General features: G+C 36.3%; 1 protein-coding gene across 43 annotated transcripts in view; it reads right to left on the bottom strand.

Moving 5' to 3' along the window:
* Positions 1–1205: 1205 nt before the first annotated feature.
* The window catches only part of NRCAM (neuronal cell adhesion molecule), a 144211-nt gene continuing 127341 nt past the window's right edge, over positions 1206–18075 (bottom strand). For 21 of the 43 annotated variants that reach the window (XM_038154732.1, XM_038154744.1, XM_038154741.1 and 18 more), the window contains 3 exons: positions 16468–16599; positions 13320–13398; positions 4497–11599 (listed from right to left, as the gene is read on the bottom strand). In XM_038154732.1, coding sequence (XP_038010660.1) covers positions 9760–11599; positions 13320–13398; positions 16468–16599 — 2051 coding nt within the window. In that variant the 3' untranslated portion in view covers positions 4497–9759. The other 22 variants (XM_038154756.1, XM_038154757.1, XM_038154776.1 and 19 more) reach the window with 5 other exon arrangements.

The raw sequence follows: 18075 nt of genomic DNA, 5'->3' as shown, positions 1-18075 counted from the left end.
GAAATGATCTTTCCTAAGGTAGATGAAGGGGGAAAAAAAAGAGAGGGAGTGGGACAGAAACACAACAAAGGACAATTGCTATTCAGAAATGACTTGAATCTCATTCTCTTTCTGATTTTCTCCCCAGTTCTTTTTTTTCAGAAAAGAAGACAGTTCCATATGGCAGATAATATTTCTTCATATATAATTCCTAGGGTTTCTGTTTTAAAATAGACCAGACACCATGAAAAGAGAATTTAGTTCCCCAGTCTTTTACCACTTTCCCTCTGCTAAGTGGAACCATGAGAAAATTGTATTTTCCTAGAAACAATGTGAGAATAGATTACAAGAAAAATTACCATTGGGGTATCCTCTTTAATTCCCTCATGATTTATACAATCACTTCAGTGAGAAGAAAATCAAAAGCAAAGGTATATCAGTAAAAGTAAAATGTAGCAATTATATGTATTAGTATACTTTGGGGAACATGCACAGATAATGTATGTGTGTCTCCAAAAATTGTTACTGTATGAAATCCTTCTTCCCAACTAATCCTAGGGAACTCAGACTTCTCTTTTCAGGAAGTATTCTTTAATTGAAACAGAAACAGCTGTATTTCATCTCTCCCAGACAGTTTACATTGCTGCAAAAATCAACAGATACCTGTACAAAAACCAAGGCAGCTGATATCTGAAGATAGTGTGAAGATATTTGAAGATAGAAGTGCCAGAACTGAGTCTGTGCAGATGACAGGAGCTGAAATATCCAGGAGTTTCCAATAACATATGGGAAGGCTGGCAGAATGGCTCCTGATTCAGTGATAAGATCCCTCTTTCAAGCATCATGCCCACACATCAACTTTTGGACACATCTCCTGAAGCACCTGCATCTCTTGGAATCCACGGCTCTCCTGCAGTCTTCTCTGCAGAACAGCTGCCCTCCTGCCCAGGCTGTTTCCATTCATATATAGGATAGACAAGATATGAAAAGAGCATTGCAATGGATTTTGTGTACTGTAAAAAATGATGACTAAAAATTCCTCACTTCATATACTATTTAAAAACAGATAACTATAAATTTGTATGTTAGATAGTTCCTTTAGGACACAAAATCCTTATCCGGGATCCTATTTGAGGGCTCTTAATTTCAAATCAACATTCTTACTTTCTCATATTCACACTATTACAGGTATGGAACATGACTGTTTCAGTTGTTTTCTTTGCAGGAATATGACTTAATAAATAATAAAAACATCCATGGAAGTAAAATGCAAATCACTGATTTCAATGGGAAATGGTCAGACAAATTTACATTTTTTCAAATGGTAGCATGTGAAGGTATGCAACTTTCTGTAAATTATTTGGTGGTAGTAATGGAAGTTTTGTAACATCATGGGAACATCTTCTGTCAGAGCTCTTCCATGCTGTTTTTCTACTTTGAATTCTTAATTACAGGACTAATCCGATGTGAATTTTACTGCTAGTGTAAACAGAACAAACAGTGAAATTTTAAAACCACATTTATTTTTAATACAAAATCTGTTGCACTATTACAGAAGTGAGCCTGTATGTTTACCCCCACATGCACAGATAATTCAGCATCTACAATTAAATAAGAGTAAAATGATATTTCTTTTTTACCAAAACCATTGGCAAATCCTGTGAAGAAATGTTCTCTTTGTGCTTTGTAATCAGTGTTCATATAACTCATTTTGTATTTCAGTTCCCATTAAAAAACTGACCAATGGAAAGCTCAAAGGTGCAAAGAAGCTTATTACAGCTGGGTTACATTTGGGATTACTTCAGTTGTGCTTTACCTACAATATATACATGAAAGCTGCAAGGTGTCCTATGGGCTAATGTAGTGCACTGGCAAAAGCTCTGAATGGTTCAGTTGGAATCTGCAGTAAATGAGCAGATCACTGTTTTATTTTCACAGCAAAAAAATAAAATAAAATAAAATAAAATTAAGTAGATGCTTTAAAATACCATGCACACCATTGGCTATAGTACTTCTTACACAGTACAACATAAGCTTTCTTGGTTTATTTGTCTGTAACATCTAGAAGCATATAGCATCTACGCTTTAAGTGTATTTACAAATTCAACAAAATATCTACATATAAAAAGCTTACTTAAAATTAAACTTGATGCAAGTTATGAAAAACCAATTTATTGGCAAATGAAACTGAGCATTCCTTCAACCATAGGTTGTTATAAAAATTTATATTTGGAGGTAAACATTTGATTGATATAGTATGCGAGAAAATAATTTTGAAACCGATAAGGGTAATCCTTTACCAATAAACCATATTAGCACTTGTCAGATGGAATGCTGTGGTAACCCCCACACTGCTTCAGGCTGGAGATAATTACAAAGCTGCCACACTGATCAGGCTGGGACACAGAGAGAAATGCGCTCTCACCGATGGAGTCAGCTGCTTTGGGTTTTAAATGATTTCTTTTACAAGAGCTTATTCCTTGCTGTGTTAGTAAATAATTTAACTCTGGTTGCGGTTTGGGATTTTTGTTTGTTTGTTTGCTTTCATTTTTGTTTTAAGTATTCTAAGGCCATGAAAACATGTTGTGCTGCAACTGTGTAGAAAGCTTTTTTTAAAGGGAAAAAAATCATACTCTTAGTTATGTAATTTAAAACATTTTAAACTTTCCATTTTTTAGCACAACAGTTTCATAACACTTCTTTTTCTTCACATTTTTCCTTTATTTGGCAATGACAGTAGTCTGCTAATCACAGTTTACTGCACCAACTGATTTAGTAGTACAGCACATTACGGAATGCATATTGTATAAAGGCACTGAATGTACTTTGCCCTGTAGTTTCTGGAATATTTTCCTTAATTTTTAAAGTTTTTTTTCAGTGACTGTACAAATTCCAAAATGCATTGCAATGCGTATCTTTTATGCCCTAAAATCAATTCAATATGTTTTGATGTAAAAATAGAACACTGTACTGCTGTAATACTTGATAGATTAAAAAGGCTATAAAGTAATAGGAGCAAAGAGCAGATAAACAGGGTCTCATTAAGCATCAGCAAATGCAAGTGTCATACTTAAATCATTTAGCATTTATATACTGTACATACTGTTCCTAACTGTCTTGCAAAAAGACATATGATAGCTAGACATTAAGTCACCAATTTCACAACAATGTCCACAAAGACATTGAAGTTCTATATAATACTACTATAACACTCTGACATTGAGAACGGAATTCATATCCAGGGATTCAGCTGAGGACTGCATAACAAATTGTCAAACCATGTCTTTATAGTGTACACAAGATTATCTGTGAGTTGTGTAGGGGTTTTTTTCCATGCATTATACTGTATTTTCAACAGGAAACAAAATTACAAGCTGATGTTACTGTTTGTGTCAGTTCCTTAAAAAAAAAAAAAAAAAAAAAAAAAAAAAAAAAAACCCAAGTTTTGAACAAAATTTGAATTTTCTTTTTTGATTCATAGTACCATACCACTTACTGTGTCTTTATGCTGTGTACTGGTGTTAACCTGCATATTCTCCTAGCATTAACATCTGGTGGTGAGGAGCTCCGTTACCTGCGTGTTCATAGTATGAGAAGGAGGACGTACAAGTGCTTTAAGCAAACTGGAGATACAAGGGGATCAAGTTCTGTGGTTACACAAATGAATTCATGGCATTTACAGGAGAAGGAGCCTCAGAGCTTTCATTTCCTTCTGCAGGTTCTTTCTCTTTTTTACCACTATATTGTCCAATAAAGGAGCCATCCTCATTGAACTGACCATTTACACCTTCTCCATAGTCAACTAAACTATCATCACTGTCTTCTTTTTTCACAGTTCTGTCTGAAGGTGTCCGGCTTCCTTTTTTTAGAGGTTTATGGTCCTCTGCATCGCTGGAGACACAAACAAACAAACATGGGATTAACGGATGTACTATTTATTAAGAGAAAATCAGCCATGCATGCAGAGTTTATGAAAAGCACGTGTGCAGCCCTATAATCCTTAGTAAACCTACATCACATTGTAGAGACAAATCAATATGATGCAGTTCACATGGAAACATGGTGTAAGAATGGTTTAAACAGAGAATGTCTTCAGTGGAGGGAGGAGGAATTGTGGTTTATTTTTTTTTCCCCATCGTGCATGACTTTTCAGTGGGAAGACCTGGGCCCTTGGCTTGGAGGCCATGTAGATGCAACTGCAAGCATTAAGAAGTGGGTTGTAAAGCTATAAAAAAATAATTTGTTTGTTCTCCAAAGTAACAAGCTTATGATGTGCCGTGAAGTTAGTCTGTTAAACTTCTTAATTTCTTTGACTCCTTGAAAATGAATGAAGAATGAATTTGGTTAAATGAAATATACTGATTTTCTTTACTAGTATAAAGAAAATAAAAGTGCTGCATTTCAAATAATTTGTTACATAATGCAGGCCAGACTTGCAATTTTCAACCTTACCTTTCAAGAGACCTACATATTCCATTAAAAGGGTGCAGAAGAAACAAATGAAAATAGCCTAAGAAGAAAAGCAAAGTCCATATCCTGATAGTGATCAGTATTGTATCAATAATAAGTTGCTCTTAAAATTGCTAAATATTTACTGTATTACAGGTAAAGCAACAATTTAGCTTACAGTAGGTAGAATTGAGGAGTTGAGAGCATGCTTATTCTCTTTCATTTCTTATCAGATCCACCTCCCTACCCTACTCCATGACTGATAATGTTCTGACAATGGTGATGGTGATTTGGAGGACAACAGAAAAAGGAAAGGAAAGAGAGGCCAGTAGAGGAGATCTCTACAGCAAAGTAGTGTGGTCCTTCCTTTGTCAGTGGAAAAGCTGCAGCACCATCAACATCCTCAAATAAATTTGCAGTTGTGGTAGGCTTGTATTTCATTAAATAGATATATTTGGGCTCTTTTCAGAATCCTTTACATTGCACTTCAGTGTCAAGATGAGGATTTCAGCAGCAGCTCCAAAGCACTTTGAATCCAAACCCACTATTGGCAGCTGCACTTTTGGGTGCAATTATTTACCTTGTCTTAAACAGAACATGTGACTTGATTTGCATAAAGGGTACAAAAAAAGGAAGTGGTTTGGGGTTTTTATTTAGTTTCACAGCCTACGGAAAATATAAAGAAACACATATAAAATATTAAAGAAACAAAATTACATTTTGTAATTTCTAGAACACTAGGCTGAATATATACTCAGCAAATTATTTTAACCTCCTAATTCCTAAAACCTAGTATCTTATAAAATAATGCATCTTTTTCTAATTAATACCTTAAATACCTTTAAGCACCCAGAGAAACCATATATATACAAAATGTAGCATGTACAAGGCCACATCAGATCATACAGTTAGCCAACAAAAGCCCTGTTGCTAGAAAACCATTACATCCATTTTCTATCAAGCCATTTCTCCCCATCATCTTTTTTTTTTTTTTTTTTGGCTTGTTTTGGAAAACAGTTATTAAATTCTAAAAGAAGGCCACCTCTAATAAGCATATACTTACAGAAAAAGCATACCAGAGATTTCATCATTCTGCATATACACCAGAAAAAAAGTGGTAGGAATATCTCTCTTATTTACAGTAAGAAAATCCTCATGCTCAAAGCACACAAAAGCAAAACCTCCAAATGTGACTCTATCGGGCTTAACGTTTCACTTATTGTGGTGTACAAGGCACAAGGATAAATGTCATTGATCTGTGCTCACTGGTGCTGCAAACATACAGGCCAATAACATTTAAAAGACTGTACTCCAAAATTTCAAGAATCCAGCAGCAAAGTGAAAATGTTTGTAACACTGTGAACACAAGCAGATTACAGAGACATTACTGAAGAGAGCTTATTTTGGAAGGACCCCATATTTAAATGCTGAAGATGGAATAGAGTATTAATACTCGTACACAATATGGTTTCTCCAATGCCCCCTTCAGAAGGTATTACAGTCACTAAAACAGGCTGCACAAGTCAAATGAAGGCCAGGCCCTCCTTTTGAAATTGTAACCAGTCCTTCTCCCAGCGAAGATCTGCTTTCTGGGTTACACTGTTAAGGAAACAGCACTGGTATATGATTTGTTGTTTATTTTCAGGTGAATAACTTCATTAATCTTTACAGCATAATACACGGAAATTAAATTAAAATTGCAATTGTATCATATTCTGATTGGTCATGAATCTCTGTGCAAATATTCTAAAGTATGACCCTTGCCAGTGTAATTCACTAGGCTGGAATATACATATATAAACAATATGCTGCTACTGTATAAATATACCAACATTTTTGTGTTTAATACAATGAAAAGCTTGATTTGCCATTACAATTTAGAAAAATATGAGTATGAGAACTTCTGCTTTCTGTTGCTCTTATGGTTTTCTTATTTATATTTTTGCAAACAAAGTTTACATGTAAAGACACACAATGAAGAAATACTTACACAGTTGGTTGCATTGAGTATAAGAGTTTTCTATATTTTAGTCAGGATGAGAATTTTACAATCTCTATAATTAAAAGCAAACAAAACTGCAGATTTACACAGGAGTGTATCTACATGGAGGTGGGTACTGGTGTGAGAGCACAGTCACAGAAACTGCAAAAATCAAATCTGAACCCGGGGATTCCTTCACTTGTTGCACTATATAAGTCTAGAGAGAGGTTCTGTCAGGACTCTGGCAGTGGAAAAACAAGTGGCATTATCCAAGATGCTTTACACTCCTGGTTCAGAAAGGATAACATATGCCACGGTCCCATTTTTTCTGTGTCAAACTGGATTATGACTCTTAGATGAACATAGTGTTTTGGTGGAAGAGAAAGAAATTGAGGAAGAAAGATGAAAAAACCAAACAAATAGGAGAAGGAGAAAAAAGTGAACACATAAATGTTTTGAACAACACTTTTGCTACCCTGGGGATTCAAAACAGAGGAGGTGCTCTGGTGGTCTGGCAAAATAAATGTCTTATCTGTTAGTTGCCAAGAAGCAAACTGCAGAAGCTGCTGAATTACATTAGGAAGAGCTACAGAACACTTTAGGCTGTAGAATATATAATACTATATTGCCAAAACATGGTAAAGCCATACATTTTGATGCTGTAGCCACAAGGTTTGCCAACCTTGCTACAACTGTTCATAAAACTATTCCAAAATGCAGTCAGGATAAATCATAGTTTCTTTCTGTTTCTGTTGGTGGTTTTGCTTGCTGACTTTTATTACATACCTAGCATAATATTGTGATATTAAAAAATAAAGTGCAAATTGGGTTGACTAAAATTACAGTGACAAATTGAAGAAGTTTTTTAAAGTGTCATTTATGCAGTGCATATAATTAATAGTCAGAAAACAATACTGGAAGGGAACCAAACATGAGGTGAGAATGGGTATGAATGCTTTATTTAGAGCCATGGAAGTTAAGTGTAGCTATACTTTTACTATTTTTTGCTGTAAAAATAAATTCCATACTAGTATCTTTTTAGGGATGAAAATTTCTCAAAGAAGACTCGTATGTACCGATCATTTTAATAAGTACTTATACACCTATACACTTATATGTACCACTTACTTATACACTTATATGTACCACATACACTTCTTTTCAGTAAGAAAAGCATTTACTATTAAAGCATACTCTAAAAGCATGATTTAAATATTAATCATTTATGATTGATATTATATGAACATGTTTGTCTTTCTTCTTAGTTTAATGAAACACATATCCAACTTGAATTATTAAGAGAAATAAGAAGTATGAAGGTTAGAATAACATAAGTGCAAAGTACAAATTTATTTGTTTTAAAAAAGTAAGTCTATTTCACAAGCTTATCAGTTATTGAAAGAAATATGTACCTTGAAATCTCCTTTCTTCTTTCAACTTTTCAATTTTTCTTCCTTAGAAATGGGTACATGCAGCAACCAGTCAGAATGGGGAAGACACTTTTACGATGCCTCTGCAGTCCAGCAGGCAACTAGTTCCCAACTAAACTTTGCCACATTCATAGACATGCAAAAAGACTCAATATATGGTTAGCAATATACTACTTTTCCTTACAGCACAACTGTCAGGTGAAAGGCAACATGAAACAAAGTGGGTAAAACATTCTGGGCTATGAGACACAGAAAGTGGATGCAGAAGATGAAAACTGCTGGCAATAAATTTCTTTTTCTGTGGCCTCAGGTCAATAGCCCAGAAATGTTTAAGTAAAAGCAATCAGGCAAAGCCACAGAAAAACCTTCCTCTATGGCTTCCCTGCATACTCCAGGAGAATCTGTCCCTATACTTAAGAGGTTTCCACTGACACTCCTAAATTATTAGAACTGTGAGTCCTAATATTATTATAGTCAATCCAGACTTCAAACCATTTTACTATTTCTTATTTAAGCACACCTATATTAGTCCTCTGAGTAGTTTTTCATTAACATCTCTGTAATACTCAATCTTCAATCCTGGCAGAAGCTGGAAAAACTGGGTGATAAAGCTCTGGCTTTAAAAAGCAATGTGCTGAAAAAGTTGTTAATCACACAAGTATTCAAGAATTAAAACAAGAATTGTCAAAGAAAGTACATGTGCACAAATTGGAACACAGTAGGACCACTGCCAAATCCAATTGGACTGTTCAGTTCTTCAGGCAGTCCATTAAGATAATCTCTTTTTCTGGTGGGGAACAAGTTTAGAATTGCAGTCCTGAGGCACAAATCATGGCTACGTCCCTAGGGAAACGCACCTAAGCTGCAAGTTAAGTAACTACAAGAGAAAAACCCCACAATTGTGGTTACAAACTTTATTTTCATTGTTAATCAACTCAGAAGTAGGACGAGTAATATATTATCTAGCAATCCCAGAACTCTCTGCCACAGTGTCTCACAGCATATCCTGGAATTTCTAGGAAAAATACTGTGTGTCAAAATATTGAAGAAAAGAGGCAAAATCATTCACCAAAATGTGCAAATATGCTTTGTTACCACACTCTAGTTGCCTTGTCCTATTTCATCTTCCTAAGAACATTCTGCAGACCACTGGACTTTCGTCCTACCCTTGTAGTTGCTTGCTTCCAGTCTTCCCACCCATGAACTCATGGGTCTGTAGCTGTCATAACTTCTTAATTTCTCTCCATTTATGGACCAGGAGGAAAATTTAGGCTGATTTATACACCTATGCTGATCTCAACACCTATCTGTGGTACTTGTTCTGTTTCTTGCAGGTTCCTGGTGTAGACAATGACTGTCCACAGTTTACTGTCTCGGTCTTCTACAACTCAGAAAACCCCTGAGAGTGCAGAGGAGATTGCTACAGAGGCACTGTTTTCCCTTATTATGTAAAAATGAAGGAATCCATCCAGTCACGGGAATATAGCATCCATAGTCATTCCATAGTTCCCGAAATACCTCCATTTCCTAAAACATTATTTCCTTCACTAGATCACTATGACTGAAAAATCTGATGTTGTCTGGTCCTGCAGACCAGCCAACTCTCACACAGAAAGTATTCTCTTAGTTGAAGTTGAGGAGTGCAAAACTTCAAACAAATCCAAACCATCCCAAGACCACTAGGAAGCCTAGAAATGAAATGCGAAGAAACCCTCCCCTAAAGAGAGGGGATTTGGGAGCTATGATTTCTCCAGAATATCTTCATTAGTCATTAAGATTAAAGTAACTTCATAATTTAAATCTTACTTGGAAACAACTAATTTTCTAAGCACTGAGTTTATTTGTCCAGAAATATTGAAATATTTCCATGTCTTTCACTCTTCTCAGATTCTGAGAAACTAGGAAGGTAAGTCTATGTTCTTAGAAAGTTCCTCTCGATGGTCTGATATCTCTCTGAAAGTGAGATGTCTTTTCGTACTTGGCATGAAATGACTGTGAGACCTTATACTTTCCCTTCCCTCCTTTGAACTTTGGAGGAGAACGCAAGGAGTTCAGACACTTGTGAGGAGAACAGGAAGAGCTTCCAACAGAGCTCTTTTTTTTCATCTGACGTGAGGAGTGCTTGTGTTCTGAGACATCCTTCATGAGCTGGACTAAGGGTTCACCAAACAGCTTGCCCCCTGTGTAGGGTAAAGACAGCAATTTACATTTCAGATCTAGTGATGAGCTCCAAGGTCGCAGCCAGAGAGCTCTCCAGGCTACAGTGAGGCATGCCACATTTTTAACAGTGAGTCTAAGAGAATCCTCAGCTGCATCGTGGATAAAATTAGCTGCAATTTTACACAGCCTGCGTTTTCTCTGCATGGCACCAGATGGGACCCATTTCTTTTTGAATCTAGCTCGTTCTTCCTCTAACCATATTAGTAAAGCTTTAGAAGCATAAGTGCAGTAGATAGATACTCCAAGCTGGGCTGCAACTAGCTTGAAAGATCTTTTAATTGCTTCCTCAATCTTTCTGTCAGTAGGATCTTTAGGGAGAGCATCTGTATTATCAGGCACTGACAGTACAGAATTACCAGTAACCAATGCTCTGTCTACCTCAGGCAAGGTCCCCCACAAAGCAGCTTTATCCACTGGGAAAGGATAGAGCTTACGTAGGACTGGTGGGGCTTCATGCTTGGCTTCAGGATTTCCCCAAATCCTGCAGACAAGATCTTCCACAGCTGAATGGATAGGAAGTGCATTATCTACCTTGCCTTCTTCAGAGGGGATAAGCAGTTCTTCAGAGGCACATTCAGATTTGGAAGATTTCAGCATTAGCACCCTCTTTATGTGTTCAAAAAGGTAATTCTGACTCTCCATGTCAAATTTACGCAGAGGATCTGGTCCTTCTGGATCTTCTGTAGGGGACTCAGATGCCACCTCCCTGTCTTCAAGGGCTGATTCAACCTCCAAGGCCTTGTCAGCCTCAGGTTTCTCCTTCCCAGAAGCTGTTTGATCTCTTAAGCTGTCCATATGATCAAACTCAGAAGTCTGGGAACTGCTCCCAGATGCTTCTAAAGGAACCAGTGGAACTTCAGCAATTGGTACCCTGTGATGCTTCACTGAATGGGACCTAGCCTGTGCCACAGATGTTATGCTTTGTCTGGCTGCTGTCAAAGCATCCTTTAAGACAGTGGCCAGTTCAGGCAAGATTACAGATTTCATTAGTGAATTCTTTTCAGATTCAGAGAAGTGAGTAGCAGTAGAAGGTCTTACCTTCCTGTGGCAGGAGCTCTGAGTGTCGTCTGAATCTGAGCTGCAGTCTGGGGTCTGGCTGCACCAGTGCTGGAGAGAAGAATGCTGCCTTGCCAATAAGCCACCAATGGAGTTGCAGCTGAGGGGTTGCTGGAAAGGGGATGGCTGTCCTGCCTGAGAATCTGAGCCCTCCTCCGACCCCATTATGTGTTGCTCAGAAGCATGATGTCTAGAGCCATGCCTGTACTTCCATTTGTCTGACCTCTTTTCCTCTTGGCAGAGGGAAGCAGAGACAGAACTAACCCTTGTAAGCTCTGAAGACTGCCTAGCCCTCCTCCTGGTGTAGGAGGTCTCTGATCTGGTGCTGGAGTATTGATCCCCTGACCTTCTGAAGAAGTTGGATCTGTCAGATCTCACAGACTTTGCTTTGGTAAAGACAGGGTTTGCTTCAGGAGAATTGGCACAGCTACCTTTTGTTTTCTTTTCCTTGTCCAGTTTCTTTCCTGTCCAAGCAGACATGGACCTGAAGTGATGAAAAAAGTTCAAAATACTCGAATTCCTAGATCTTTCAAAAATTACATTTTTTTTCCAAGGGAAACCCTATACCCTTTTTCCTCAAAGAAGCACCGCATCATGTGAGGCAGACAAACTGGGAACTGAGTGACTGCAGCGATGCTGGGCTGCAGAGAGGATGACAAGGTATCTTCTGTAATCTGACTGGTTGCTGCTCCTGCCCTGTCTCTAAGGAAAAAAGAGGAAAGCCCAATATAGACTAATTACACAGAAATACATTTTAAAAAGGAGGTTTTGCAGGGTACATAGAACTGTCCCATTGAATAAGTATGAAAATTTGGCATGCATCTGCCCATATTCACTAGACATGAGTGAATAAATGCATTATAAAATAATTTAATAAAGCTCTGGATCATTCAGATTAACTCAAGCCGCTTAAATATGGAGACATAAATTCAAATCTTGCTACAGGTCACACATAAAAGCAGGCTTGAATACTTATTCCAGGCCTGAGAAAACATGCATTGAGGTCATATCATTTGTACAATTCTGTACAAAGGTCAGTTTCTGCTGCTGGAAGTTCCAAGTATCAAGAACCAGTGGAGGAATAAAGGAGTATGCAAACTAGGCTTCCCAGGAAAACTTACATAGTACTTTTTAAACTCTACTTCCAAAGATTGCTTCATACTTCCCTTTTTATCAGTTGAATTTAGGTAATCCATATGCACTTACAGCTGTAATAAAATACTGTTCTGAACTCATTAACCTAAAAATGGAGTATATTGTTTTTAATAAAAGAAAAATAAACAGAAACTGCTCCTTAGCATTCAGAACTGTACATCTAGTCCTGTCAGATCAGGATGTACCTTTTCCTTCTATGAAGAAGCCTTGGCAACAAAGTAGATCCTTCTTGAAAAAATTTGCGTTTTCTATGTACATTTGTAAATGGCAAACCTTTGCAATAATAAAGAACTCCTACACTGCTTTTGACACAGGAATGCACTACAAAATCTAGTTCATACCTGCATAAAATGCAATTGTATTGACCTATTTAGAAAATAGTAACATTAATTTTTGTACTAATAAAAAACCAAATAAATTGCTTATTTAATAAGCTATATTCACAGTTTTTGTATGAATAGTCTTGCCAAGGCATGCTTTTGGTAATGCCAGATTTGGCTAGACTGCATTTACTATAAAGGAGAAGTGCCAGGAGTGAGAGCTGTGTTGCATGCTTTGAAGCTGCTTGCTACATATCTTGTACTGAAATACATGAAAGGGAGATTTGCTTTCTTTGTGGGACACTCCTTCACCTCTGTGCATAACATCACTTCTTTGTTATTGGATTAGATGTTAGTACAGGCAACTATTTTAAATGCATTTGTTTTCCAGTCAACTTAACACCAGATTGTCTTTGTTAGGAATTTATTTTCAAAAACTATAATGCTCAACATAGTGCCCTAACTGAAAGGACACTGTATCTGTATTTGAACACATACAATTGTGTTGGAATGTGGTTTTCACCTTGCAATAGCAAATGGCTTACACTAAGCTTGGATAATTATTTTCTAATGGTGTGGTTGAAATGCTATTTTTAGTTCTAAATAACACTGGATACAAAATCTTTGACATGGGAAAAAAAAGTTAGTCTTAAATTAATAAGTGTGAAACTATATATAGTACATGTGTGATATGAACAGTGAACATGACAAACCACATCAGCTGCTCACCTGTATTCACCAAACGTTCCATCATCTTCCTTCATAGGTTGTATTTCTGGATCAGCATGTGCATCCTCCTTTTCCTTCACTAAAATATTTGAAATAGTAATTTTTTATCATGAAAGTGCAAGATGAGAAAGTCTAAGACCCTAATTTCTCAAACTGATCACATTTGGCAGGAATGTCTTTTGAATAAAAACTAATTTTTAAATGGGCCCTTGGGCTATTTTTTTTTTTTGGAAGAAAAAGATCAGTTAATTAGTTATAGGATTTTATTTTCATTCAAGTATGACTGTATGTCATTTTGTATTAGCAGAACTTTTTCTTTCTTTTATTTCTAGCACTAAAGAGAGAAAATTGTCAAAAATCCTACTAAAGTAACTTATTTACTTAGATTATTAATATTATTGCTTAATTAAATTTGAATTATTAAGTTCTACTCAACAATGCTCTCTATTTCTTCTTGATATTCTTCTCATACTGATTGATAAAACTGAATCAGATTCACTTTTGTTCACTGTCCGTTTGTACATTTTCTGCTTTAATTTCATGTAGTAAACCTCAAGAGAATTTTAGATTTTTTTTTCCATTGTTAATAATTCTCAGAATACGGGCATGGTTTGTTTCTTCTTTTCTACAACATGATCAAACCCAACACAAAGTCACATACACTGGAACCTGAATTTTACACAATTGTATTTCTTGTACATTCTGGCTTTCGGTTCAATCCTCTTTCACTGGTGGGAATAAATCTAGGCATATAACTTGTCCCTATAACATAATAAATGATAAATGCAGCACATTGACACAGAAACCCACTAGCACCTGAGGAGTCAGATATTTACAGATGACATAAATTCCTATAAGTTAAGATTGTTGACAGGATAAAACAATACTGACTTTAAGAATTCTATTCATGGTTCTTCCCTTTGCCTTTTCATTTCTGTTTTTCTGGAATCTATTCAAATTTTTCCCTTGTCTAGCAGATACAGTTACATAATCCAATACACAATCTCTTGTCTTTTACTCTGGTAATTTCCACACTTTATTTGTACATCACTGATTTATCTGCCATTATTTAAGAGGATATTAATCATTCCTGACAGTATTTACTAAGTCCATAATTGCAGTAACACATAATGCCTTGAGACATATCAGGCTGCTCTAATTTCATACTGAAGTAATGAATTACTTCCTACAAACCACAGGCAACCTCAAGATGACATGCAAAAATTATGATGAAAAAGAGTTCATAACTTAAATTTTCATAGATTTCATAACTTAGTGTTTTCCATTTGTCACTACCTGTGGAACAGTACATTTGCAATGACCCAAGAAATACAAAGTCACTGCTATAAATACCAGTACATACTGATTCTGGAAATATTAAAAGCAGTCCAGATCCACCTTTATATAAGTGTATGTATATGCATAGGCATCTGTGCATGAAAAATGTATACCTTGCAAAAAAAGAATAATAATTCTGCAGAAGCAGCAAAAAGGACAGAATATTAGGGATCCACAAAGTAATGACACCCAACTGCCCTCCACACTTTTACTCAAAACCTCTGGTTTACCCTCCTCTAGATGGTGGTTCAACTCCATGTCCTCCCTACTCTTTTCAGTTCCATCACTTCACTTGTTTCAGTCACCTGAATCACTTTTTCTATACCTCTGTTATCTCACTTTCTCTTTAAAAAATCCAAATATTAGGAAAAAAACCCTAAGATGATGTCTTCAGCCTGTCATATAACTCTATGTAACACTATGTGTTCCTTGATCATCTGTTTTCTGGGCATAGGCAGCTGGAACAGAAACTTCTCTTACCTAATTTTTGCTGTCACTACAAATCTTTGTTCTCTCTAACAGAGTGGGCAGAATAAGATTCTTGTATTTAATAATGTGATTTTCTCATAAAAATAATCTGCTATTCTATTCCAGCAGATTTCCCTCTGAAGAGCTGAAGTTCTTAGTGTTCCCTGACACTAAGTTTTTAGAAGTGCACTGATCAAAATAAGCAGAAGAAAATAAAACAAAGTGTGGATTTTTCCTTTATACTTTTCTAAATGCATCCATCTTTTTCATGCTCAAATTAACAGCATGAACTTCAAGAAGTTTGAGTTGACTTTAAGTAAGCATTCTATAGTCTAGATATTTATTCCCAAACCTTAAGAGAAAATATTTTTTTCTTTAAATCCAGATTTCAAATGAAACTTAGCACCTGTACTTTCAGTTGCAGCTAGAATAGGAGAATGAAAAATCAGATTATCCTTGGATGCTCACTTGAAGTTCATCCATAGTCACTCATACCATACCTCAACAGCTGCTCTGTTGGCAGTACTATCTGGCAGTACTGGGCAAACTGGTTCCCACTATCCTTTTCAAGAGAGCTTTGGTCTATGGAGCTACTCCATAGAAAGAAATATAACACTAGGGAAAGATATATATGATACCTATATGTCCACATACATACCTGCACATACATGCCTATGGTAAAGTACACCAGGAGGGATGTGTGTTTTGATAGAAGACATACATTTTCTCGTTCAAATTTTTAATGAAAAATTATAAAACATACTTGGCCGTTCCTACACATAATATAAAACCCATTTATTTTACACCTGCTCTTAGAAAGAAAAAAATATAGAAAAAAACCCCATCCTAACTGAAGGATGGTAACTTTAAGCTTAGCTGCAAAACTGCAGAGGCTGAAGATGACACACATTCTGGGAAGGAACTCAAGGTATTGGAAACAATATAACATATGAAGAGATTTGTCCTATGGCATGCATTCTGCATACTTCAGTAGCTATGATTTGGACTTTCTGATCAAATAAATTCTAACTTAACTCGTGTTAGTGGATTAAAGAATGTGCACTAGTGGTGATGTTCCAACCAAAGCTCAAACCTCTCTAAGAGAGGTCATGCATTGATAAGACCCTCTGGGAATGAAGAGGGTCCTTCTCCTATGCTGAAATAGATGCGGGTTTCCTACCAATAGGCAGATGGCTCCTAAGCCCATCAAATGATAAGACTGATTTGCCATATACACAGTGAATATGCAAACCAGCAGCAAATGTAATTTTCTGGTAAGGCTGAGATCTGACTTAGGGGGTTACCAACAGATGAATTTTACTACCCTGGTTAAATAGCATACCTGGATACTTGCCACCCTTATTCCTCCTTATGAAGCAAACAATCAGTAAAATCAAGATCAGAAGAGCAACAGCACACATAAGACCAATGAACCATCCTTGAGTAGCGATGTCCACCTGCCGGCTTGCCATTGCTAGAGATAAAAGAAGAAAAATTATGTTTTGCTGCATTGAAATGCTATGCTAATTCAGATAAATAATAGACAATATAATGTTCATTAAAGAATAACATTCACTGTGAAAAATAGATATCATTAAGAAAGGCAGCGATTCTGTATCTTGTGAGTATTTCCATTATTCAGAATATTTCCAAGTACTTATGCATAGAAGTTAGTTTTCAGTACATAAGAAGTCTGCTAACATTTAAGCTTAGCAACTACTTTGCAAAATCTACACACATACTACATTGCTTTCCACAAACAACAAAACTATTCTCAACCATTTTGAATTAATTAAACTCCTGAAATGAAGCTGCCTATTGTAGGTCACACAAATATGTCAATTGCATTCTCAAGATGAATAAAAAGCCAATACTGATAAGCTAATGCATTTCCATCATTCTGAAATGGGGAAACGATGGATCATTCAAGGGCCCTAAGATTAAATTTCAACTAAAAATCAACAGTGAAGCATCCTTCAAAACTTTATTAAGCATCAGGTTTTCTTTATTTCCTCAAACCCATACCTCATCCTACAATTAATTTATCATGATTGACATGATTTAGTATTAGTGAGGTGGGAAGCCTTTCCTTGGCACTATTTCTCTCAAAGTGCTGACTCTAGCTGGAATATAATGTAAATAATAAGCAAACTACAAAGAAAACACTAGAGGCACTAATAAGGAAAGGAATTATCTATGTGGTCTAGGGTCTGGATCTACTGGTCTCCAACACAGTAGGAGGATTATTCTGGTGAAGTTTATTTTCTGCTCTACTGCTGGAAACACACTACAGGCAACTTGATTTAGGATTAGCTGCTGGGAGAAACTAGGAAGAGTGAGAGGAGTTAGGGATACATGCTACAAACAAAAAAATATGAAGTGGAGGAAGATGAACATCCATCCAAACCTATCTTATTCATTCTTCAGCTTCTTCTCCAGACTCAAAACCCAAGAGTATGAAACTCTGTGAAGAGCTGCTCAACTGACAGAATTCAAGCCAATGTCTCAGTGTCATTTTCTAGTTAAGGAGTGTGAGGCAGGTATCATGGAAAAGAAGCTGTCAATGGTCCCCCATTCCTGAGGGATTCTATGGAAACACAAAGTTCTTCTGATGTACAGTATCTCCAGTCCATTCCATATAGAAGAGCAGTGTGTATTCCACTTTAGAAGTACTATGCTAAAATTACCTTTTTATTTAAATGCCTATTTTTGGTCTCACTGGGCAAAGCTATGACTTGATTTTCATTTAAATAATTCAGTGAGTTAATGTGCCCAGTTAGTGTGAAGATACAATCAGAAGATTCCTCAGTCCTTGTTTATGTTTTCTGATATTTTAGGAAGTGACTCTTATATGCACAAGAATTTAAACTATTTTTGCATCAAAGTATCTACATGTCATATATACTTTATATATCTAAATACTTCTACTCTTTATGCCACACATAAATAT

The sequence above is a fragment of the Motacilla alba genome, chromosome 1A, assembly GCF_015832195.1.
Source record: "Motacilla alba alba isolate MOTALB_02 chromosome 1A, Motacilla_alba_V1.0_pri, whole genome shotgun sequence".
Classification (NCBI taxonomy): Eukaryota; Metazoa; Chordata; class Aves; order Passeriformes; family Motacillidae; genus Motacilla; species Motacilla alba.
This window is presented reverse-complemented; position numbering and strand designations above follow the sequence as displayed.